This window comes from Leuciscus leuciscus, assembly GCF_965113295.1.
Source record: "Leuciscus leuciscus genome assembly, chromosome: 13".
Taxonomy (NCBI): Eukaryota; Metazoa; Chordata; class Actinopteri; order Cypriniformes; family Leuciscidae; genus Leuciscus; species Leuciscus leuciscus.
Genome location: NC_138737.1, coordinates 42,820,486 through 42,846,370, shown reverse-complemented (window position 1 = coordinate 42,846,370; position 25,885 = coordinate 42,820,486). Strand labels below are relative to the sequence as shown.

Here is a 25,885-nt window from a genome sequence, read left to right as displayed (position 1 = left end):
TCACAACATAGGCTATTCAAACTTCCCGGATCAATATTCTTGAGCTAATTAGTTGTTAACACAAACGACACCTATTTACAATCACAATAACCTAGACAACGAGCTACAACCCAATTCTCAAATATGGATCTCTATGAGCAGGCGGCTGAGAGACAAGTTCAAAGGGACCGTCTGCAAAGTGCAATATAACCCAAAAAACGACTAGGCGTACAGCATCAACTCATAGTCAAAAATACAAAAATAGTCATTAACTTCAATGTTACAAACTGTAGTGCCACCCAATTAAGTTTACACATCAATGGTGACCCACTGGTCATACTACACTGCTTTTGCACATTTTATATTATGAAAAATAATCAATAACTTCACTGTAACACACCAAATTTAGTTCACATATCACCGCTCTAATGTTGGTTATAGGCCTACAACACTTTGTTTGGGAAGTAATTGCATATAAAAAATAAGTAGGCCTATTCTTTACACAAATTATATTGGTACTCTACACAGCTTTTGCATTATATTTGCTTACTGAATTTGATGGCATTACACTGTATAACAGTGTGAAGTTATTTAATATTTTTTCTAAAAAGGGTGAAGTTATTGATTTTATTTCAAAAAGAATCTTAAAAATTACACTTTATTTTTTTTTTTTATCAAACTAAGTAATGTAGTATAACCAGCAGGAGAGCATGTGTGAACTGAATTTGGTGACAGCTAGTACAGTGCGTCACAGTGAAGCTATTGAATATGTTTAATAATATAAAATGTGCAGAAGGGTTTTGGGATTTGCACTTTACAGATGGCCACTTATTTGGACTTGTCTCTCATCTGGTTAGAGACAAATTAATAGCCTATTATAAAGCTCGTTTTGATGATAATTGGGTTGTAGCTCGTTGTCTAGTGATTGTAAATAGGTGTCGTTTGTGTTTTAACAACGTTTAGCTCAAGAATAGGGAAGTTCGAATAGCCTATGTGAATATTTCCAACTTCACTGAACTCCTAGAGTTATAGCACTGACCGCATTTCTTTATATTTGAAATTGAGTCCAAGTTCAAACACTATGAAACGCTCCATAAACGTACGGAGCTCTGAAACACTGCTAGCGGGACATTAAACAGGACGTGTCTGTCTGAGCTGTAAACAGGTTTTGCGTGGGAACGCAAATATCTTTGCGAGGGAACGCAAAAGTTTTGCGTGGGAACGCAAAGTTTCTCGGGAGAACGCAAAACTTTTGCGAGGGAACGCAAAAGATTTGAAAAAAATAAAATTCTCCCATCCCAAAAAATGTTCACCACCACGTCCCTTTAGGGGCTCCGTACAAAACTTTCTGAAATACAGTATGAGAATTAACTGCACAATTACTAGAAATGTTTACCTTGGATATTATACAATCTGCATGCATACAACACAGAAGCCATGTAAAATTAATTTTGACGTGGGTTTGCATAACCAGTTATTTCTGTCATCAATGATAAGTTGGAGCTACGCAGACTGCAGTGCTTTGGGTGCTCCAGCACCTGCCCTTTTGCCCCTTGGTGCCCAAAGTGCCCTTTTGTCAAGGCAAAATTTCCTCTCCTTTTTTTTAATTAAAGGCCCTTTTGTGGATGCCTGCCCAATCTAACTATTAGTAAAATTAATGAATAATAATTTAGCCGTAAATAAAATGACCCACATGATGACCTTTCACCTTACGAACTCATCCGGGACGATTCCTCACGCTGCACGCGCATTTTTTAATTTCGCGCGGCTACGCGCACTACCAGAGGATATCTTCAACTCTGCGGCTGCTGGTAAGTGGTGTTTCATTCTCAGCGAAGTGCTTTTGATGTTTGTTTACTTATTATTATTATTTTACAAGAACGACGTGAAGAGAGCATGCAGACAGAGATGTTGTTTATATTGCTGTGTGTAGGCTGTGTAGAAGTTACGTTAGCTTGCTGTTTGAGAGAGACAAGTTTCAGAGGGTCTGGTCTTTTTATGTTATTTGACTAAAAACTATTATTTATACTTTAAACTATTGTTATTATTTCTACAGTATAAAAAAAAAAAAAAACGTGCCTTAAAAATGATTATCACAACACTGGTAAGGCTTACCAGTATCTTATGTTTTGTGTGCAGCAGCCTCTGTGAACATCTCCCCTAACAGCCTGGGCAGAGTCAGCTTTACAGCAGGTCAGTGAGCTAGTGAGCCAGTTCTATACACTGGCAGTAATCTTTACATCTTGTCATGGTCACATAAAAATGGTTTAATACGCTAATATATCTCCTATATGTTTGTTTTAATGTCTACAGTCTCAGATCAGCTCCAGCAGTATCATCATCATCATCATCATCATCATCATCATCATCATCAGCAGCAGCATCATCATCATCATCATCATCATCATCATCATCATCAGCAGCAGCAGTAACAACAGCAAAGGCAGCAAACTCACTTAAGGACTTTAGTAAGAATTTACCAGAACAGGTACCACATTAATGTTAAAAATCTTGTAAAGTATTAATTGCTGTATTTTTTCTGTTTGCTTTGTTTTTATTTTCATTGTATAAATGTAACTCTTGTATTTTTGTAAATCAGTTTATGCCATGAAAGTAGCCACAGATGCTGACATGGCATTAAATAAAACTGTACTGTACTGAACGAAACATGGGCCACGTTGATTTTGTCCTACACAGTTTACTATTACAGCTGTTCTTTATTATTCTGTTTAACAGAGAAGAAAAAATCCATCAGGTTGGGACAACTTAAGATACTTCAGTTTCTAATCCCAGAGTTATTAATAGGTGCGCATACATTTTTACTCTTAAACTTAAAATTAGTCTTTTCTGTTCTGTTTCTTTTTCAAAACTGCATCAATGCATTTGCTGCCGTATCGATACAGAATCATCCATATTGATATATTGCTGTATTGGTATTTTGAGCACAGCCCTATTTAAAGCCTTGTTCCATGTGCCCCCTTTTATACTTTGAGCACCTGCCCCTCCAGAGGTCTCTGCACGGCCCTGGTAAGATGGAGTGCAATGCTTAATCTTTGCCTAAAAATAGGTTTACTGAAGTGTCATTGTTATTTTAATGAGGTGGACCGTTTGCCCTGGCGCCGACCCTGTCCACCGGTGTACGATCCACAGAAGTGATGGACCAAAGATGGTTCTGGACAGGAGAGCCACATCACATGACAGGCAGAGCCAGTATCACTTAAAGACATACACACATTAAAACAAATCAGAGGAATAAAATGACCAAGACAACATGTACACCTACGAAACCTCCAATATACATAAAACTACTATAATATATTGAGTAGGGAAAACCGTGTCATATGTGACAGTTTCACATAGTATTAAATAGATAGGTTCAATTCAATTTGAAAACGAGCTACAAAAAGTTAGAAGTGCTTTTGTAAACTGCTTTCCGACATACAGTTACTGCTCTGATAGATGATGGCCTGAAAATGAATGATTTAATTTTAAATAGAGTAATTTTTACTGTGAAATTTCAAACTTGCAAAGCTTGTAAAATCTAAACTCAACTCGCAAAATGCAGACACTAAAATTACTGACAAAATGTTTCTGTTCATATATTGTACTTCAGATTGTGTGAATGTTTTATGTTGAAATATTTGTCAGTTATTGCACAGAATGCTGAGAGAGACTATACTGACCAATTAGGAACAATTCCCCTTTCCCTCTTTGCCCTGTAGCCAATGCAGTGTGGCTTGCAGACAGACTAGTGAACAGCTAATGTGCTTAAGGCTTCTCATTGTAGAGTAACTCTCCTGTAATCCATAAATCCTCTTCATAAAACCCACCTGTGTGAAATATGCTGAGCCTTGAGCATGTCTACCCAGGCATTTCAAAGTGCCAAGGGTAACCGTAGTCCACCTGACACCACACAAAACACAAATACGCTTTACAACAAGTATTCTCGTCTTTAAGGCGAAGTACTTCCTCTTGAATTAATATACTTATTTAAATTTGATGTGTTATATTTGGCCAGTTAATAAGAGCAGGGTTACACTTATTTCGATACTCCAGTTTAGACATTTTACTACTATAAGTGATTTTGCAACTACATGTCAATAACTCTCATTAATTTGCAACTACATGTCAATAGCTCTCATTAATTTGCAACTACATGTCAATAACTCTCATTAGAGTATTAGTAGACTGTTGGGTTAGTAGAATAAGTTGACCGGTACTTGCAAAGTTACTTGTAGTCAGTAGAATATCTGTTGGAGGAGCATCGCAATAAAGTGTTAGCAGATATTAAGCAGATAATCGACTAATAGTTAGTTGACATCTAGTTATGCAAAGTTACTTATAGTTATTAGAATGTCAAAAGTGGACTATCGAAATAAAGTGTTGCCAAGAGACTTCCAGCATTCTGGTTCCTTTAGTTCCCAAGGTCATGAGTTCACTTCCCAGGAAACACAAACTAGCGAAAACAAAAACAACTTATCAACACCAATATATTCCGCAATAGTATTGTTAAGGATCTTGTAGTGTGCAAAACTCGACCTCGGCAGTTTACTTTTCTTTGGTTCTCCTTGGTTCAGTTATTTACCTCACATTAACCCAGCATACCCTGTTAGTACTAATGCACCACAGGTAATCACAGTAACATTGAACGTTTTGTGGTTTGACAACAAGAAAGTGTCTTCATTTTGAATAACTTGCATATTGTATAATTTCAAACCAAACACACTTCCTTTTGTCAAATGTTTTGATTAAAATGTGCTTGTGCTACCTTCAAAAATACCCCTTGGTTTGATATTTTGTTGTTTGTTGTCAAACTATTTTGTTTGTTGGAATTATTTATGTATTTTTAAGTGTCCAAATACTATTCGGGGCCTCTACATTGTTGCTTACATGGTGCAACCCAACAGGGCCAGCTTTTTTGGTCACTTTAGATTATGGTCCAATTCTCACTATTAACTAACTACTAACTACAACATTTGCCTCAATAAACTTCGAATTACTGCTTATCAATAGTTAGTAAGGTATCGGTTAAGTTTAGGTATAGGTTAAAGGATTAAGGGATGCAGAATATGGTCATGCAGAATAAAGCATTAATATGTGATTTATAAGTACTAATAAACAGCTAATATCCTAGTAATATGCATGATAATAAGGCAACTAGCTCATAGTGAGAATTGGACCTTAAACTAAACTGTTACCTTTTTTATTGCTTTTATTTCTGCTTACCTGCTGGTCAGGTACAATCTTAATAACTTGATAAGTTGCCAGATATGCAGTGCAATGATGGCAGGGATTATTTTATTAGCTCTGGCCTAAATAGACTGGTGCTGACAGCCTGGAAACATCAGCTAATCCCGAGCGAGTCTCTATAAAGCGGGGTGCATGAACGCCCCAACCAGTCGTAGCACGGTCCTGCCTCGTTTCTCTACATTCCTGCCAAGTCATCCAAAGACTACCGCAGAAGGGGCTGAGCACAACATCCAACCGCAGCCATGAACGGTACAGAGGGACCGGCATTCTACGTGCCTATGTCCAATGCCACCGGCATTGTTAGGAGCCCGTACGAATATCCCCAGTACTACCTGGTGGCACCATGGGCATATGCCTGCCTGGGCGCTTACATGTTCTTCCTCATTCTCACCGGCTTCCCCATCAATTTCCTCACTCTGTATGTCACCATCGAGCACAAGAAGCTGCGTACACCCCTCAACTACATTCTGCTGAACCTCGCCGTCGGCGATCTCTTCATGGTGTTCGGCGGCTTCACCACAACGATTTACACCTCGATGCATGGCTACTTTGTGTTGGGACGCCTCGGCTGCAACATAGAAGGCTTCTTCGCAACCCTGGGTGGTGAAATAGCGCTTTGGTGCATTGTTGTGCTGGCCATCGAGAGGTGGATTGTCGTCTGCAAACCCATCAGCAACTTCCGCTTCGGAGAGAACCATGCCATCATGGGTGTGGTCTTCACATGGGTCATGGCCGCCTCCTGCGCTGTGCCTCCCCTGGTCGGCTGGTCCCGCTACATCCCCGAGGGCATGCAGTGCTCATGCGGAGTCGACTACTACACTCGTGCCGAGGGCTACAACAACGAGTCCTTCGTCATCTACATGTTCCTTGTCCACGCCCTCATCCCGTTCATCATTATCTTCTTCTGCTACGGGCGTCTGGTCTGCACTGTGAAAGAAGCCGCTGCCCAGCAGCAGGAGTCCGAGACCACGCAGAGGGCCGAGCGCGAGGTCACTCGCATGGTCGTCCTCATGGGCTTCGCCTACCTGGTTTGTTGGCTCCCCTATGCCAGCGTGGCCTGGTACATCTTCACCCACCAGGGAAGCGAATTCGGGCCGGTCTTCATGACAATACCAGCCTTCTTTGCCAAGACCTCTGCTGTCTACAACCCGCTCATCTACATCCTCATGAACAAGCAGTTCCGCCACTGCATGATCACCACCCTGTGCTGCGGCAAGAACCCCTTCGAGGAGGAAGAGGGCGCCTCCACCACTGCATCCAAGACCGAGGCTTCCTCCGTGTCGTCCAGCTCCGTGTCCCCAGCATAAACACACGGACGTGACACATGACAAGCAGCGACATGCACTGGGCTTCGACGGCAACCCACTCAGAGACCACGGAGCGCTCAGCCCAGGGAAACGAGCGACCGCTACCACTTGCAGAAAAAAATCGTCTGTCAGTTTTCCTTTTTGTATTTTTACAAAACCCAATTGGTTCAACCAAAAGACAGTTCTGAGAGAGGACAGACCATGTCCCAGTTTCAGTACATCCAGCGAGTCCAGCGTAATGGTGCATAAGATTCTTTTTGTTTTTCTTCCTAAAATGCAGCAAAAGGAAAAAATATCTTAACTCTCTTACTGCTGGACTCCTTATACTGGCTTTGTTGTGATTGTAGAGGCATGTATTCAAGGCAACGTAACAATAAAAAGCACTTTGCAAATGAAATCGCTCTGTTTATGTGTTGATTGAGCTGTGATGGTAATGAAATGTCAAAATAGGATTTTAAACTGAATAAACAAGATTTCTGATGAGAGCTTTAATGTGATGTATATATTCCTACCGCTGTAAAGGAAGGCTGTGAGAACATTTTGAATCAAGATCAGTACAATACTGCAAAGTTTCAGAATCAATTCGTTGTACATATTACAAGAGTTAGAATTGTACACACATTCCTATACATACAATTTAGAGCACCATAATTATGGATATTATAACAGGCTCAATGTGTTATTCAAGGCAAGTTTAAGACAGTGGCGAGCCTCACTGTCACCTTGGATTAAAGGCTTTATGAAGGATGATTTGACAGATATGTATGGATGAATTAAGTAGGATCAGAACTGACGTGTTAATCCAGCTCTAGGTCGAGTGGTGAAAATAGATAACGATTATGTATAGTTGGCCTTTCACTGGCATCTGTTTAAATAGGAACACAGACGCACAGCCTCGCACCACAACTGTGAACTGAACTCTTCTGTAGTCGAAAGTATATAAATCATGCATTAAACAAGTTTGGAAAGAGAAAATGAAAACGCATACTATCTGTCGGATATTGTATTCCAAATTAGAATTAGTGCGTCCCAAAACGTAGTATGTTGAAAATTAGCATTTCAAAGATACCCAGATGATCTACTTTTCCCGGTTGGAATCCGAAGTGCAGATCCGTGCTCACTCTAACGGCCCAAAACCCATTACACGTGGGACGAGGATTCGATTAGACCTACAAACGTGAGTTAAAGTGTAACAAAAGTGTTTAAAAAACTAAAAACATGGTGAATGAGTGAGTCAGACGGTTAAGTAGAGGTTTAGATAAAGGGGTTTTCACGAGTTCACACTTACATACAATTAGAGGGAATAAAGTTTAATGCATATTTGGCGTGCCGGGGGGCCCGAATTCAGTCGGCCCGAACCCAGAGTACTCCCCCCCCCCCCCCCCCCCGTATGTAAGTGGTTAGGACTAGAAGTGTGGAGGAGGGGTGGAGGAGGGATGCTGCTAAACTGTCAATGGATTGAGGTGAGATTGCTGAATATATAGGCCTATATATATAAATACATCTCTTATCGTTGATTGCTGAGTGCTCTCCACTCGTGTTGATTATCTGAAAGTGCTCCTCCCGAACTTTGTTAATAAAACATCAAGTGATTAATAATCAGTTTCTAACCTGATGAAAATATTCAAAATAGAAGTCCTCGTATTAAAACAGATTCAGTACTCTTTCAGAAGATGTGTAATAGCGCCTCCTACAGTATAACAGTGAGAACACAGAAAGCCAGAAAATTACAGCTATGGCGGGGAAATAGATTAATAATCCCTTAAAATCTTTGTGCATTTATCCATTAGGTAGATCATTTCCTAAGCAACTTCCCAGTGAAGTACAATTCAAATAACCATACACTCAATAATGTATATGCTATATAGACGCGCGGATGCAGGGCTATCATGACATTCTTACCTGAATATTTTTGAGACATTCCTCAGTTGTTGATTGCACTTTTCCCCTTCCTGTAGCAATTTGAGAACACAGCACAAGCAAGCCAAGGCCACATGTAGACATGATACAGGGACATAAGAATACTAGGCTCTTAGCTCAGCACTGAAAGAATAATCTGACCAAACAACACAAAAGTTCCCAGTTATTTAGAGCTTAATATTAGTACCTTCAGAAAGGGCACTGGGTCTGCAAGTCAGCTTGGTTATAATGTTTGTTAAACATAGTGTAATTTCACACCACCACAATGAACACAAGATTGTGAATTTGTATGGAAAACTTTATTTGATATTAAAAATAGCATTCACAGACTTCTTTTTGATAGCTACATATACATTGTGATTCATTCAAACAAGAAGAAAAAAAACTTTACCGTGTAAGTCCACGTCTACTTGAACTTAGACTAATGTTATGTATAACTTCATGAGTCAAATAAAGCTATGGACAATGCAGATTTTTTATATGTGCATCGTTTTGTAAAAAACAAAAAACAAACAAAAAACAGACCATTTTATCGACAGAAAAAAGCATTTAAAATCCATAGAACTTTGCAGAGACCACAGACAGTACACAAGATCTGTAGAAACGAAGCAGGCTATCCATCACAACAGATATTCAACCGTCTTCCGTGAAAAAACATCAGTCTCCCGCTTTTCCTGGAGGGAGGAAAACAAAAACTAACTTCACACACGCCTGATTCTGAGTACACACGATCGTAGTCCCAGCGAGCCGAGTATAAACATGTTAGTATCTTCTTCTAGGTGGACATCTTTCATAAATTCTTTTTTGTACAGAGAAAAGGCAACAGTATCCTTTCCTACACGGGTTTAAAGTACATACAGTAATAAAAGTCTGTACAAAAGACAGCGGCGGATTCATCCATTTCCATACAGTACTATTCAGATGAGACTGAAGGAACTCCCTGTTGTTGTTCCTGGTTGAGAGATTACGGTCCTGTCGAAACGTGTTCCCAAATGGACAGGTATTGCGTGTTGAGAGCGTGACGGAAACACGTGTGGCTCAGTTCGTCAGATTGTGCCAGGTGCCGTCTCCATGGAGTCTCCTGTAACTGGACGTTCAGGCCACACATTTCCCAACACCGTTCAGAGATTCAGAGCCTGTCGATGGCCTTTGGTACTGGACTGTGTGGAGGTAAATGTAGCTGTGTAAGGGATGCTCCAAAGTACTTCAGACCTCTGATTGAGATGATTGTGAAGTATGCAGGAACTAAAATCAGATAGCTGTACTCATACTTCATTCCTCCAGTGTTTGCATGTATTGGCTCAGTTCCTGTAGCTCAACGGCTCTCAGTGCTTCATCTTCCAGAGGAACACCTGCTGATAAAACATACAGCTCCAAAGCACTTTTTAAAAGCACCTGATTAGTTCATAAAATATACATTTTGCAATAACTTGCTTTAAGCTAATGTCGGGTCAAGTTTTCTGTACACATGTGCCTTTAGTCTAATTTCTGGTGATTATGGCGAAAAAACAAAACAACAACAGCAACAACAAAACTTTGTGCCACAAGATAATGCCTTTCTGCTCTCGGTTCTTCCGCGCTTTTTTTGCTAATGGGCGGCTCGTGCCTCAGTCCAGTGCAGTGTTAAGACAAGGTCAGATAGTGTCCGAATGATGCTTTTCAGCCCATTAAGTTACACTTAAATTTTTCAAAAAATAAATACACAGCTTCAATATATTACTTCCTTAAACAGTAGCATCATAGTTGGAGTTCCAGTTTTGCCACATCTACTCAAATGTACAAACAAAGAAACAAACGTTGAATGCTTGTGCTCTAGTTCAATAAATCTGAATCTGGAGAAAAGAGGACACAAAGTAGATGCATTTGAAGAGAACAAAACAGTTTTAGTCCGTACCTTCTTGACAAAACATGGATCTCACTTGCAACAACATATAAAAACAAATGGACAGATGAAACTAGAACCCCACTGCTGAAGGAGTGCTGAAGCGGTCAGATACTGAGGTCTGCGTGGTTCTCCTTGTAAAGCCGTCTCCTGCTGGGAGAGTTCTGGCTGATCCCGCTCCCGGCTCTCAGAGCGTTGTAATAATCCCTCAGCTGCGGAGTGACGCCCTCCTCCAGGAGACTCCCGTCGCTGCTGCTGTCCGATCTCCCGCGGGAGGCTCTTTCACCGGCTCCGTTCAGGAAATATCCCTGTCTTTCAGCTTGACTGGACGGAGAACCGTTGTGCAGAAGGTTCCTGTTCTTTAGCCCACGCTCAGGTGTGCGGCCCAGCGTTTGGGCCACAGCTCTGTCGGGTCGCTCCGGGGTGCGTCCCAGCGTTTGGGCCACGGCTCTGTCGGGTCGCTCCGGGGTGCGTCCCAGCGTTTGGGCCACGGCTCTGTCGGGTCGCTCCGGGGTGCGGCCCAGCGTTTGGGCCATGGCTCTGTCGGGTCGCTCCGGGGTGCGTCCCAGCGTTTGGGCCACGGCTCTGTCGGGTCGCTCCGGGGTGCGGCCCAGCGTTTGGGCCACGGCTCTGTCGGGTCGCTCCGGGGTGGAGGTGAAGTAGCCCTCGCTGCTGGGGTTTCGGAGGGGCGTCTGCGGGTCTCGTTGGGAACGGGAATGCCTCTCAGGAGTGGAAATCTGGCTCAGTAGGTCCTGGGAAGAGGCCTGATAGCTGCGTTCAGGGGACTGATCTTTATAAGATCGAGTGATGCGACGGTCCACAGACTTGGCCCGACGGCGGTCCGGAGAGCTGTTGCGCTTCCGGCCAGAGGAGCGATCCAAGGATCCACTACGGATCTGAGATCCAGTGATACTTTCCCTGTCTATGGATGGTTTGCGGCCTTGTCTCTGTAGATCTTGATTGGAAGATTTCCTCCCGAATCCGCCCTCTTTCCTTAATGTTTTGAAGAGCTTGGCAATGCCACTCTCGGACTCGGACTTCTTGACCCTGCGGTGGGAGTTGTTTTTGGGGCTGGGTTGGTTGTTCCAGGACAGGTGGTGCGGATCCGGGCCGGTGTCCTTCTCTCGGTCCGGCTGTCTGGCCTTCAGGTGCTGCTGCTTGGGCTGGGATGGGGTGGGATATTCGGATGTATAGCTGGACTCTGACGGAGGATGAAACGGGCCGCTGACCAGCAAAGTCCTCACTTCCGAATTATTTTGTGGCCCGGGCGAGGGAGGGTAGCTGTCATTTGGGCCATCTGGAAATGAACGAAGAAAGGCTTTCAGTTAGGACTACTAACAGCACTCAGCTTGTATAGGTCCTTGCACACTGAGTCCGAAATTTTCATATGCATTTTTTCGTATTCGCCATCCGGTGGCTCTGAATTGTCTGAATTGGCTACGGACGCGAAAAACGCAGAAAATCTAACCTGATCCGAATTTTTTTATGACGGACAAAAGTTTCGGAGGCAGTGTGTAAACGTGATTGACACAACGTGAGGTCGTATTTATTTTTTAACGTGCGAGAATTTCGGACTCAGTGTGCAAGGACCTCAACAGTAAAGACGTCACACGTCCCTTTAACAAACAGGCAGCACTTCATGCAATCAATCATGAAAGCAAAATGCTCACACAACAACCAGTCAAAGCTTTGGACACAGCCATACTCGTTCCTTATTATATCAAGTCATCTAAACAATGACACAAATAGAAGAACGGAAGTTATGTCTAAGTTTCTGTAAAGTACCGCTTTGCCCTCGATGGCTGCGCTCCTGCAAAGTTCAGCTCCAACCCGGATCAAACTCGCCTGGTCAAGCTCCTCCGGATCACTACAGCTGCAGACAGGCGAGTCTGATCGAGGTTAGAGCTGAAATGGCCTAGATTATAGCTTTGAAAACTATCTTTGGGTTCATCGGAACGATCAGCTGCACTTGCCGACACACAAACGGCAGAAATCTCTCCTGCTCAAGCATATCACTTTCAGACACGTGAGAGGCACAATCAGTGAGGAGTAAGTGACTCAAATCATCAAATGATAAAATTTTGGGCATCACCAACGGATATTTGCTCCAAAAGCCTTGAGTCCTTATTATTGTCACACAGATATACAGTGTCGGACACTTTCAGGCATTTCCCAAATGTGATCATGTTTTAAAGTACCCCTAATATGTTTTTTTTCCCAAATATTATCTTTCATGCAGTGTGTAATAAAACTGTTTATGAATGTAAAAAGTGCAAAGTTTTAAAGATCAAAGTGTAGATAAATGGAGTTTTTGTCTCCTAAAAGAAAGAAGTGATTCTGAACTGAAACGAGTCGTCAGTAATTCAGTCTCTGCTGATCCTGCGTAGGTTTGTAACTAATTTCCATAATGCCCTCCTCTGGTGTTGATTGGCTGAGCAGCATCTCTTTGCCCGCCCTCAAACACTGTAGTTTATCTGAGACTGGAAGAGTTTGGTTCGTATTGTTCATGTCTAGAAGACACTGTTTTTTTTTTTTTTTTTTTTTTTGCTTTTTAGATTACATAACAAAGACGACATGTTATAACAACACAAACTTACTTATTCACATACAGATAATCGAAAGAAAAGAAAGGGAAACAAATCAAAGACACTGTTTTCTGCTGCCAAAGCAAATCCACTTTAATGAGATTGATACGGTAAAAGCCACGCCATCGTTACTGTTCGTATCACTGTGTATCAAGAGCTGAGATTCAGATATTATAATGAGCGTTTGCTTTCTGACCAATCACAGCAAACTGGGCCCTCTGACTAATCACAGCAGAGCAGCTCTCAGAGAGGCGGGGCTTAGAGAGACTGAATCTTTGATGGAAGCGTTTCAGACACTGAGAGGAAAGAGCTGATGCTGCAGTGGAGATTATGAGGACATTACAGTGTTTTTGATCATGGATGAATGTGAATCTATTGTAGGAGACGCCAAAACAACATTAGCAGCCTTTAAAATAGCATAATAGGGGCACTTTAATACAGTTAGGTGGATGAAGGGTTGTAGGACACCCCTGGAAAACAAGATGTCAAAAACTCTCAATTCCCTGCGTCGCACAGGAGCACCTGCTCCCTCCGTAACTCTTCCTGAACGCAAGGGTCATCGGGAGGTTTTGGTCATAGTTGAGAAGTTTTGGAAAGAACGTTTTTTATGGACATTTTTAGAATTTGTCTTGGTGTTTCCCTCCACCAATGTTCCATAATTCACATAATAATAGGGTGATGGAAACATAATAGATGTCACAACGCAAAAAAAACCATTAATGGTCCAAAAAATAGGCTTAGTTTTCTTTATGCAAAATCAGATTTGTTTTTATTCGTCTGATTTAAAAAAATTCGGGATACGGACAGACTCTTGACAGCTTTCGTAACATTCACCCATCTGTTATCATCCACTAACAGAAACAACAACATGACAGCATCACGCATGCATCCGAGCATCATCCATCGGGAATATGAATCCATTGAGCATGGGGTCATAGGTCAGCGGGATGAAAGCGTGGCATGAGGGCGGGTGAGGGAACAACACACACTTGTGGGTGATGGGAAGGGTTGACACACACTGTGCTTTACAAACCGTGGCTTGGTTTTGACCCATAAGGTAGTAGCAGGGCTCGCCCAACTTATCATTCCTCAGACAGGCAGCGAGATGCGGACCCATCATAGCTGAGCCCAGCAGAGAACAGAGAGAGAAACAGGGGTGAATCAAGAGAAACACTGACTGAAGAGTTCAGAAGAGCTCTCGACATCAATGCAGCAGACACTGGATGCTCAGTGATATTACCTATCTGCACTGACTCTACCGGCTGAGAACAAAACTAGAAGTCAATCCATCGGATTAATGGCACTTTACAGCTGAATCGACTTTTGCAACATCAACACTATTATTGAACTGAAATGAAGCAACATACGACTGACTTAAAGTGACACTATAGTCTTCTGTAGAGCTGCTTACAGCTGAATTGAGCTCATTTCATAATAACATGAGCTCCTGTAAAAGAGACTTTAATCTCAGTGAGTCTTCTCTCCTGGTTAAATAAAGGTAATTAAATGACCTTTACACAGTTACTGAACTGAATCAACAATGAGCTGAACTGAACTGAATAATGACTGAATGTGAATGTGTCTCATATTCAAGTCTTAACTTCAGACTTCTCAAAAGAGGCTTATTGATCACCAAGAAGTAGCGATTTAACAGTGGAGAACAAGAAGAAAAGGCAGTTCAGGACAGATAAAGACATGAATGCTGAAGATTTCCCGCATGGTTTGTTACACACCGTACTCTGGGACGGATCCATCTCCTCTCTTCAGCACCAGGCGAGCTCGTCTTCCTCCGGTCTTGATCAGCTCGATGGCGCGGGAATGATTCATATTTTTTGTAGTTTCACCGTTGATCTCCAGAATTTCATCACCGACCTGAAAGCAGGCGGACACCAGAATGAGCTCATGGGAGGATCAAGAAGAACATCAACAACTGGGAGCTTCATGAAAATGTTATTAAAGTTGTGAACATAGACTGGTTAGTGAGTCTGGACCTGTACTGAACGCCTTACGGTGCACTGAAGGTTTGCTGCTGTTCTCAGTGTAGAGGAGGAAATGGAAACACATGTATTTTGGGAGCCCTGATTTTAGATCAGCAGGCATTTACCAATGGAAACTGTCAGTATGTTGATCAGTCTCTTATACCCCTTTTCCACCAAGGTCTCTGGTGCTGGTGCCGGTTCGGAGCCGGTGCCTACTCACGAACAAGTTCTTTGTGTTTCGACAGCCAAAGAACCGGTTCTCGGCCAGGAAAATTGGTTCCAAAGCGGCACCAACTCTTTGCTGGACTAGAACCGTTCTTTTACCACGTCATGCTTACGTCGGGGGCTGGGGCCGGGGTTATTGTCGAACTTCTTCTCGAACGTAACCTCCCTCTATAGTAATCCAGACGAGCAGCACACATGTGTTCTAAATGTCGTCTTCTGACCCCAATATAGGATCCCAAAGCCAGGAGAAACATTTGCAGAAAGACGATGTAGTCCACCATTGTAATTGTTATGCTTGAAGTTGGGAAAGCTAAGACGTATGGCAATGTACACAGTGACGTAACGACGTTGTTCGCTGGGCTCTCTAGTCAGTGGAAAAACAAACAGGTTCTGAGAAGGTTCGCAAGTTGAACCAACTTTGAACCAGCACCAGTTCCGAACCAGTTCTTTTTTGGTGGAAAAGGGGTATCTGTAATGTGTATTCATCAACCGGGGTTACTTCCAACAATGATGCCTAGTAGAGCAGTTTATCAGGAGATTGTAAAGCAATAGAGCGCATCTTTCAGAGTCTGTGTGATAAAGATCAGTCGGTCATTGAGGAGTTAGAGGACTGCATTAACACTCTGAGAAGAGTAACAGTGGACTAACTGGGGAACTAATGATTTCGCACTCTTCATATCATCAGTTTGTACATAAGAAATTCAGAAAGTTGAACTGCCTCCATTATAGTTTTTCTCAATTAATGTTATCACTTAAATACTTTGTCATTTTACTAAACAGTAAGTATCATACAAAATCCAAGAGACAGACTGAGAGGAAGAGTTAGAGAGTAGAAAGAGGAGGATAGAGAGACGGGCAGACAGATTCTGAACACATGATGGCGGGACACATCATATCTAAGATTAAGATGGAGGACTGTGTAACTCTGTCCACGAGCAACGTCTCGATGTGAAAGCATCGCTCCCGTGTGTGTCTCCTACCCTCATCTTGCCGTTCCTGGTGGCTGCTCCGTCCTCAGCCAATCTCAGCACGTACAGATCCATGTTGTACTCCTTCCCCCCTCTCAGACTGAAGCCGAAGCCTTTACTCTCCCTCTCCAGATCCACTGAATAAAACTCTGCCTCCTAAACACACATCATCAAGATCACCACACACACCTGCCACACAGTGTACTTACCCAGGAAAACACAGTGTTATAAGGTAACTACATCAGTCACATCACGCTTTATTGTAATTAACTATTAATGGGGGGTTGAGAGGTGTAAAAAAAAAAAATCATTTTTTCTTCATTTTTATTTGATATATAGTGAATGTCTAAGATGTTTCTCAGTGTGATCAAATGGAGAAATACAGTTGCAAGCGAAATTATTCAAACCCCACTGCAAATCAGGGTTATTGGCAAAATTGTAAGACTCTCAGCTGTGTGCAATGAACAAATCAAACAAAAGTAATTAAAATAGCTCAACACAACAGATGCATCAAGTGGTTTCCCCAAATTCAACTGAAAATGCAACTTTCAATGACTTCTGCAGTGTCAAAATTATTCACCCCCTTCATGGTTAGCATCTTTAGCTCTCAGTAGAACAGCCTTTTGCTGTTATGAGCTGCAGACGAGGTGTATAACCAGACAGCAGATTCCGGCAGCGTTTCTGAGGAATCTGAGCAACTACATTTACATTTACATTTACATTTATTCATTTAGCTGACGCTTTTTATCCAAAGCGACTTACAATTGCTATATATGTCAGAGGTCGCACGCCTCTGGAGCAACTAGGGGTTAAGTGTCTTGCTCAGGGACACATTGGTGTCTCACAGTGGATTCGAACCCGGGTCTCTCACACCAAAGGCATGTGTCTTATCCATTGCGCCACCACCACCCCTACATTAGGAATGTAGTTCAGGAATATTGAACTACACCCCAGTTCAGGAATATTCTTGGGTTTGCGTTCTGCAACCGCCTTCAAATCCCACCAGATATTTTCTATGGGGTTCAAGTCATGTGACTGTGATGTGACTGTATCTTCCAGGACTCCTTCTGAAACCAAGCCTTGCTGGAATCTGAGGAATGCTTGTGATCATTGTCCTGTTGAAGGCCCAAGCTCCAGCTTCCTCACTGACGGCATGATGTTTTTTTCCTAGGATCTCCTGATACTTCAGTGACTCCATCTCTCCTTCCTCACGCTGCAGGTTTCCAGAGCCAGAGGATATACATCAGCCGAGAGCATCACGAGCTCCTCATGCTGAACTGTAGACAGAGGTCTTCACAGCTGATGCTTCATTCTTCTTCCTCCAGACACACCGCTGATCCACAGGGCAGAAAAGATCCAGTTTTGTTTCATCACTTCACTTCACAGAATCCCAAAACTTCTGTGGCTTATTTATATGATATTGAGCACTTTTCTTGTGCTTTAGGGTCAGTAGTGGTGTAGTCCTGGAGTTCTGGCATGTGTTTAGTACGAGCTTTACTGTGCATCTGAAACCTCTGGTCTTCTGCAGTCACTCCAGGGCTTTTCTGAACCGTTGACCGTTCCTCCTTCTGCCCCGTCCAGGGGGTGTATCCACTGTTCCTTTAACTATGATCTTGCTATGCTTCCAGAGGTGTCTCTAGGAACATTTAGTGTCTTCGCTATCTTTCTGTATCCTGTTCGTTGTTTGTGAAGGGCGATGAAATCTTCTCTTAACTTTTTGGACCATTTTTTTGACTTAACAACAAACTCTTCTTTTGACTCAACAAACCTCACCAGTTCAGATGTGTCATGTGTTCTAGCTCAAGCACACCTGGTGCAGCTAATGAAGCCCTTGATTAGTGAGTCAACACATGTTCTGCAGATCTGAGCTGTTGTGAGGATTATATCAGGGGGGTGAATAATTTTGAGACTGCAGAAGTCATTAAAAGTTGCATTTTCAATTAAATTTGGGGAAACCACTTGATACATCTGTTGTGTTGAGCTATTTCAATTACTTTTGTTTGATTTGTTTATTGCAAACAGCTGAAAGTCAGTCAATTTTGCCAATAATCCTGATTTGCAGTGGGGGTTGAATAATTTCGCTTGCAGCTGTAGACCCGAGTGATCTCACATGTTTCTTGCATTGCTGCATGTATAAACGGTGATAAACACTGAAATCAGAAAACACGCGTGCATCAAAAATACCTGATCAAGCTTTGAGTTTGTGCATTGTGGGAAGTGTAAGTAATTCTCAAATTATATATGATGAAAGCTCATCTACTTGTGAATTAAAAACAAATGTTTGACCTGTGTATTTATGCCAAATGATGTGCTGTCAATAATGGCTGTATCATCTGTATCTGTCAACATTACTAAAGAAGAACTGTACTTTTATTAACAAACATGACAAAGATCAGTAAATGCAGTAAAATATATTGCATGTTAATTATGTATTAACTAATGTAAACAACTGAGACATTACTGTAAAGTGTTCCCAGAAAGACTCTTTACCTTCATACTGTAAAACTGTGAACTGACCGAAACACTCTAAACGCAGCAGTGTGTGTTCAGGTCAGAGGTCACGCGCTCACCTGACTGTAGGCGGGCGGTTGGGTCAGCGCCGGTTTGGGTTTGTTATTCCTGTTGGACAAACAGAACGAAAGATCATGATACTGATGTTCACCTGTCAAAATGTTTTGTTTTGTGATTATGAATATCATTACTAAATCAGTGTGTGTGTGTGTGTCACCTGGGCTCTGTGCTGCTCTGAGGTGAGTGTGTAGTGGTGATGGTGGCGATCTTCTCTGCGTTGGTCAGTAATGAGGCATTAGACGTCTCTATTCGGTCAGAGAGAAAGAGTAAACAGTTGTAATGTTTTGAATGCATGAATTACAGCTTGAAATCATTTGTGCTGTTGATCAACTTCAGCTTCATGACTGCAGTTGCACAGCTTTGCAGTATTTCTCAAGTTATCGCTTCAGAAACTGAAGAAATTTGACGTGTTTTCAGATCGTCCAAGTTTTGAAGTGACCAGGCGCCCAAAATACACAGATCACTCAGTCGCTCCCAGCCATTCCTGAAGATGATCAAAGCTTTACATCAGTGTCTCCAACACTGCTCGTACTCCAACACTGACATTTACTAGTCGATATTTCTACATTTTTCATAAAGTTCAACTGAATAATGTCTGGATTCAGATTCTAGGCCATAAAACACTTCAAAAAGAGGAACAAAAGTACATGTATTTATTTCAGCGCCACCATGTGGACAGTTCTCAGTTCTCATAACATCTGGCAGAAAGCATGATATCGAAACTCAATCCCAAGTTTCTGTTGAGCGCCGCCCTTCTTCTTCCTCTCTCACATGATGAAGGGTAAAGCTCCTGTCATCTGAAGCCCAACAGATGTGTGTGTGTCGTGTGTGTGTTCAGAATATACCCACGTCAGGCAGCCGGCACTTCAAAATGTGCTTATATTGTGACCATCAGAGAAATGTATGAGTTATTTTAAGGAACAAGAACTTAAGGAACAAGAATGTAAACATGCTTTAACCCTGTCCCATGCTAGAATCCTCAAGTAATTATGAATGGAGAAACCTGCTATTAGACTGATGTGAATGTGCAACCATTATTATAAAGACAGTGAGTGAATCGCAGGGTCTGATTCCCCGCTGGAGATGATTGACAGGAGTGTAATGATGCCTCCATCAGAACTACGATCTCCCCAGCGTGACCCAGTGCCAACTCACCGTCTCCGGGGATGATGCGCAGCGTGACCGCGTGACCCGCCTCTTTGATCAGGTTGACGATGTCCGAGTGTGATTTGTTGGTGATGGAGCAGCTGTTGACCGCTAGGATCCGATCGCCCACCTTCAGCTTTCCACAGCGGTCCGCCGGACTGAACTCGATGATACGACCGATTTTATGAGGCATCGACACGCATGTGTTTCCAGCTGAGGTCCGAGAGACAGAAAAAGAAGAAAGATTAGCCCATATTTAGATGACAGCGTCAGCAGAGTGAAACCACTGTGACCATGTGTTAATGTTAGTGGTGGAGATTTAGATTCTTTCAAGATATTCGTTCATTTTCAGTTCGTACACCAAAATGATTCGTTCAGTGACCATTTCTTCATATTACATAAACACGCCAGAAGATGGTGAAAAAGAGTGTCTTATGTGTTATGACTTAAGTCAACGAACGTATTTACTTGTTACAAAAAAACTGGTCTGGCTTTATTAAAATATGTGCCTAATCTACTCATTAAATGAATAAAATAAGTCTAAATAAGTGGTTCTGATGACCAAAGTAAGTTTAAAAAAAAATTTTTTGTTGCATAATTAACATTTTAATTGTTTGGTCAGACATTTACACATTCATAAATCTGGGATTATGTTAAACGTGGAGATATAGGTTACACTTTATTTCGATAGTCCACTTTAGACATTCTACTGACTATAAGTAATTTGACAACTACAAGTCAACTTATTCTACTAACCCGAAGCCTAACAGTCTACAACAGTCTACTTATACTCTAATGAGAGCTGACATGTAGTTGAAAAGTTACTGATAGTCAGTAGAATGTCTAAAGTGGACTATCGAAATAAAGTGTAACCGAGTAATGTTCTGTATGTTAAATATGAGTATATAAAGAAGCGTATGTGCACAGTACGGATCCCTGCGCTTTGCATCCGCTTTCTGCTGAGATTGACTCGCATGCTAAATGCGAGTCAATCTGTTGATTTTCTCCTTGATTCTTTTAACTCAAAAGTTAAAAGTGCAATTGATGATATTGCTCCTGTGAAAGTCAGGAAGAAGAGTGGCAGACAAAAAGCACCTTGGAGAAACTCAACAGCAGTGCAAAATATGAAAAGACAATGCAGAAAAGCAGAGCGCATGTGGCGGAAGACAAAGCTTGTAGTCCATTATAACATCTACAAAGACAGCCTTCATGCTTTCAATATGGAACTAGGCAAAGCTAGACAGACTTTCTTCTCAAATATTATAAACTGCAATTTAAACAACACACGCACTCTTTTTGCTACTGTAGAGAGACTGACAAACCCCCCAAGCCAGATTCCCAGTGAAATGCTCTCAAACAGCAAGTGCAGTGAGTTTGCTTCTTTCTTCTCTGACAAAATCAATAATATCAGAAAGGTGATCAGCACATCATTGAGTTGTGCTGGGGTCAGACAGATCAGACCACCTGAGAAAGTAGTAACTTTGTCTGATTTCAAAAAAATTGATGGCAAAATTTTGGTAGAAACCGTACAGCACCTTAAAACATCAACATGCGCTCTTGACACACTTCCCACATCTTTTTTCAAAAGTGTGTTAAACAGTTTAGAAGCAGATCTTCTAGAAGTGGTAAATGCCTCACTTCTCTCTGGGAGTTTTCCAAACTCCCTGAAAACTGCAGTTGTCAAGCCCCTCCTGAAAAAGAACAATCTGGATAAGACCATATTAAGCAACTATAGACCGATCTCAAATCTTCCTTTCATAGGCAAGATCATTGAAAAAGTTATCTTCAATCAGCTGAACAAATTATTAAGCTCGAATGGATACTTTGACAATTTTCAATCTGGTTTCCGACCGCACCACAGCACAGAGACAGCGCTCATAAAGATAATAAACGATATTCGCTTAAATACTGATTCAGGCAAATTATCAGTGCTGGTACTACTCGACCTCAGTGCTGCATTTGACACTGTCGATCATAACATACTTCTTGACAGGCTGGAAAACTGGGTGGGGCTTTCTGGGATAGTCCTAAAATGGTTCAGGTCATACTTAGATGGGAGAGGTTATTATGTGAGTATAGGAGACCATAAGTCTGAGTGGACATCCATGACATGCGGAGTCCCTCAAGGCTCAATTCTTGCGCCACTCCTGTTCAACCTGTATATGCTCCCAATGAGCCAAATAATGAGAAAGAACCAAATTGCTTACCACAGCTATGCAGACGATACACAGCTGTACTTAGCCCTATCGCCTAACGATTACAGCCCCATTGACTCCCTGTGCCAATGCATTGATGAAGTCAACAGTTGGATGTGCCAAAACGTTCTTCAGTTAAACAAAGATAAAACTGAAGTCATTGCATTTGGAAACAAAGATGAAGTTATCAAGGTGAACGCATACCTTCACTCTAGGGGTCAAACAACTAAAAATCAAGTCAGGAATCTTGGTGTGACACTAGAGTCAGACCTTAGTTTCAGTAGTCATGTCAAAGCAATAACTAAATCAGCATACTATCATCTAAAAAATATTGCAAGAATTAGATGCTTTGTTTCCAGACAAGACTTAGAGAAACTTGTGCATGCTTTCATCACCAGCAGGGTGGATTATTGTAATGGACTCCTCACTGGCCTTCCCAAAAAGACCATAAGACAGTTGCAGCTCATACAGAACGCTGCCGCTAGGATTCTGAGCAGAATCAGAAAATATGAACATATCACACCAGTCCTCAGGTCTTTACACTGGCTCCCAGTTAGATTTAGGATTGATTTCAAAGTATTATTACTGGTATATAAATCATTCAATGGCCTAGGACCTCAATACATTGCAGATATGCTCACTGAATATAAACCCAACAGATCACTCAGATCATTAGGATCATATCAGCTAGAAATACCAAGGGTTCACTCTAAACATGGCGAGTCTGCTTTTAGCTTTTATGCCAGCCGCAGCTGGAACCAGCTTCCAGAAGAGATCAGATGTGCTCCTACAGTGGTCACATTCAAATCCAGACTCAAAACACTTCTGTTTAGCTATGCATTTACTGAATGAGCACTGTGCCGCTGTTCGTCCGACTGTACTGTACTGTATTTCATTTTATTTTTCTAAACTGTTTTAATTATTCATATTTATTTTAATTATTTTAATTTCTTCTATGTAAAGCACTTTGAATTGCCATTGTGTATGAAATGTGCTATATAAATAAACTTGCCTTGCCTTGCCTTGCCTAAATGACCCGGTACACTCTCATTCATTTCATTCACAAACAACATGTACCACTTCATTCAATTCGTTCACGACTGAGATCTCTCTCGTTCAGACTCAAAACAGTGACTCTCATTAAACAGTGGATTACATGCCCCTTCACCGCCCCAACTGGAATGCTATTTGTCTACAAGATTAGAGGATGAATAAAATAACTATATAGTCTGTGTTTTTAAAACAGGAGGGCATCCCGAGCTTCTGAGTGTCAGCTGTGATTGTGACATCCCCTGATGGAGTGAAGGATCTCACCGAAGGTGGTGTTCGCATCAGGCCTGGACACGGAGGACACGATGACGAAGCCGAAGCCCTCGCTCTCGGCGCGCTGGATCTCCACGTCGTAGGGTTGCAGGGCCGTGACCGTGCTCCCACTGCCCCCTCCACCACCACTGCCGATGCCACTGGTGCTGCCGGAGCCCGAGCTCACGGTGTTCAGCGAGTTCTGGCTGCCCTGAGGCGTGCGCTTCTCCTCGGTGAGCGACGGAGCCTGTGTGCTGCTGTGGTGAGAGGAGGCCGGAGACGGGGGAACGTCCCCCTCGCCCTTATAACCTGCAGACAGAGAAACATCAGAGAGACCAGCAGAGAAAAGCAGAGAAACAGCAGAGAAAAGCAGAGAGACCATCAGCTAAACCAGCACATACTGTACGCCCTATTCAGACAGGAAGTGCTTCTAAAAGGGACGGACAAATCTGTGGGGAGAAAACGCTGTTCGGATTCGTTTAATTCAAATTCGAATTGAAATTCTAGATCCTGTTTTTGACATCAATTGAATTGGAATTCAGGAGTCATTCTCAATTTAATTCAGAATTGTGCACAAGCCTGGTTGTAACCGCCCAGAACTTGGTTACTGTGGTTTTTAAGGGTAATGCCACTACCATGCACTAGGGGGCTCTATGTTGCATTCCTCCTCTTCTATATAGCCAGGTAAGAGGAGATAAGTAGTTAGTTTTTCAAGAGCGAAGAGCTGGTCTGAGTTCCTGAGGCTTGCGTTCTGTCCACGTATAGGCGCAGAGCGCGAACGGGACAGAGAAAAGCCAGGGCTGGGTCTGCCTCCTCCAGGGGCAGTGCTTGCAGGTTCACCACCTGGTCCCGGAAGGGAGTGGTGACAACCTTGGGCACAACTGGGGTCTAAGGATAACGTGAGAGTTGGCCGGGCCGAATTCTAGGCACGATTCGTCGACTGAAAATGCATGCAGGTCCCCTACCCTCTTGATGGAGGCCAGTGCAACCAGGAGTACTGGTTTTTAACTCTGCTGATTTCAAAGGCTCAAAGGGTGGTCTCTGCAGTGCGGTAAGCACCACAGATAAGGCCCAAGAGGGTATCGAGTGAGGGTGAGGCAGATTTAGTCTCAATGCCCCCCTCAGGAACCTGACGATCAGGTCGTGCTTCCCCAGCGACTTACCTGCAACTTACCTCAACTGCATTGTGATGTGCGGCGATAGCGGCAACATACACTTTAAGGGTGGAGGGAGACAGCCCTCGCTCCAACCCAGCTTGCAGGAAGGAAGTTCGGGGGGTTCTTCTGGTGAGAAGAACATCACTCAATGAACAATGAATAAAGGGTGCTCTCGCAGAAGTGATGGTGTCTATCACTGCTTGGTGTAGGTCACCCAGAACCTCCGGGTCCCGTCCAGGGTCATGCTCGCTGGGTGAAACACATACTTGCGTAGGGCCCTGGGCCAGCTGTGTGCCAGTGCATCCGTGCCGAGGGTGCCCTCAGACAGGAAATAGAACAACTGGCAGTGGGACGTCTCCGGGGCAGCAAACAGATCTACCTGTGCGGTCCCGAAGCGCCTCCAAATCAGCTGGACCACCTGGGGATGGAGTCTCCACTCTCCCGGTAGCACCTGCTATCGTGAGAGCTCGTTGGCTGCACGGTTGAGCAGGCCCGGATGTGAATGGCACGAAGCGACCTTAGATGCTTCTGACTCCATAGGAGGAGATGGCGGGCGAGTTGCAACATGCGGTGGGAGTGTAGACCACCCTGACGGTTGATGTACGCCACGGTCGCAGTCCGTACGGATCAGTACGTTCTTGCCTCGTAGTGGTGCTTTGAGGCGGCCCAGCTCAAGACGTACTGTTAACAACTCGAGGCAGTTGATGTGTCAATGAAGCTGAGGTCCCGTCCACAGACCTGAAGCTGCATGCCCGTTGTACGTGGCCCCCCAGCCGGTGGCAGAGGCATCCATAAAGACAACATGCCTGGACACTTGATCTAGGCGGACAACTGGCCGTAGAAATGAAGGGTCTGACCACAGGTCAGGGTTTGGCGACACTGGGGAGTGATGGAAACCCGGCACGAGCCGTGCTGCCACGCCCATCTCGGACTCAGTTGAGAAGCCAGTGCTGAAGCGGCCTCATATGAAGCAATCCAAAGCGGCGTCACAGCTGTTGCGGATACCATATGCCCCAGGAGCCTCTGAAAAGGTTTCAGTGGGGCCTCTGTCCTGCGTTTCAACGAATTCAAGCAGTTCAAAACCGACTGAACATGTTACTCTGTGAGGCGTGCTATTAGGTTGACTGAGTCCAACTCCATACCAAGAAAAGAGATCCTCTGCACGGAGGTGAGTTTGCTCTTCTCCCAGTTGACCCAAAGGTCAATCGCTGCAAAACAATCTTGGGGACGGATACACCCGAAGATGTGTTTCTGCGTTAGCATCTTGAACGGCAGACTGAGTAAGGACCGATCAAGACTCGCAGGTCCAAGATTGGCCGCAACCATCGGGTACAATGAAGTACGGGCTGTAGGAGCCAGTCTTCATATCGGCTGGAGGGACCGGCTCTATCACGTCCTTCACCAGTAGGACTGCCATTT

The 25,885-nt window shown here is 43.1% G+C and overlaps 2 protein-coding genes and 1 long non-coding RNA gene across 9 annotated transcripts in view; 2 read left to right on the top strand and 1 right to left on the bottom strand.

Annotated features, from left to right (window-relative positions):
* Positions 1-1,508: 1,508 nt before the first annotated feature.
* LOC309513247 lies at positions 1,509-2,781 on the top strand. The gene is made up of 3 exons (XR_014211379.1): positions 1,509-1,790; positions 2,119-2,172; positions 2,293-2,781. It is a non-coding gene; the product is annotated as an uncharacterized lncRNA (long non-coding RNA).
* A 305-nt stretch (positions 2,782-3,086) lies between these two features.
* On the top strand, positions 3,087-8,978 carry rho (rhodopsin). The gene has a single exon (XM_082187416.1). It carries the CDS (start codon positions 5,472-5,474, stop codon positions 6,534-6,536), a length of 1,065 nt encoding a protein of 354 aa, XP_082043542.1. The 5' UTR covers positions 3,087-5,471; the 3' UTR covers positions 6,537-8,978.
* magi1a (membrane associated guanylate kinase, WW and PDZ domain containing 1a) overlaps positions 8,731-25,885 on the bottom strand; it is a 160,323-nt gene continuing 143,168 nt past the window's right edge. For 5 of the 7 annotated variants that reach the window (XM_082187368.1, XM_082187369.1, XM_082187370.1 and 2 more), the window contains exons 17-23: positions 23,322-23,618; positions 19,822-20,025; positions 18,824-18,911; positions 18,666-18,714; positions 16,108-16,251; positions 14,657-14,795; positions 8,731-11,635 (exon numbers count right to left, since the gene is read on the bottom strand). In XM_082187368.1, the coding sequence (XP_082043494.1) occupies positions 10,446-11,635; positions 14,657-14,795; positions 16,108-16,251; positions 18,666-18,714; positions 18,824-18,911; positions 19,822-20,025; positions 23,322-23,618 (2,111 nt within the window). In that variant the 3' untranslated portion in view covers positions 8,731-10,445. Of the gene's footprint in view, positions 11,636-13,956; positions 14,046-14,656; positions 14,796-16,107; positions 16,252-18,665; positions 18,715-18,823; positions 18,912-19,821; positions 20,026-23,321; positions 23,619-25,885 lie in introns of all 7 variants that reach the window. The other 2 variants (XM_082187372.1, XM_082187371.1) reach the window with 2 other exon arrangements.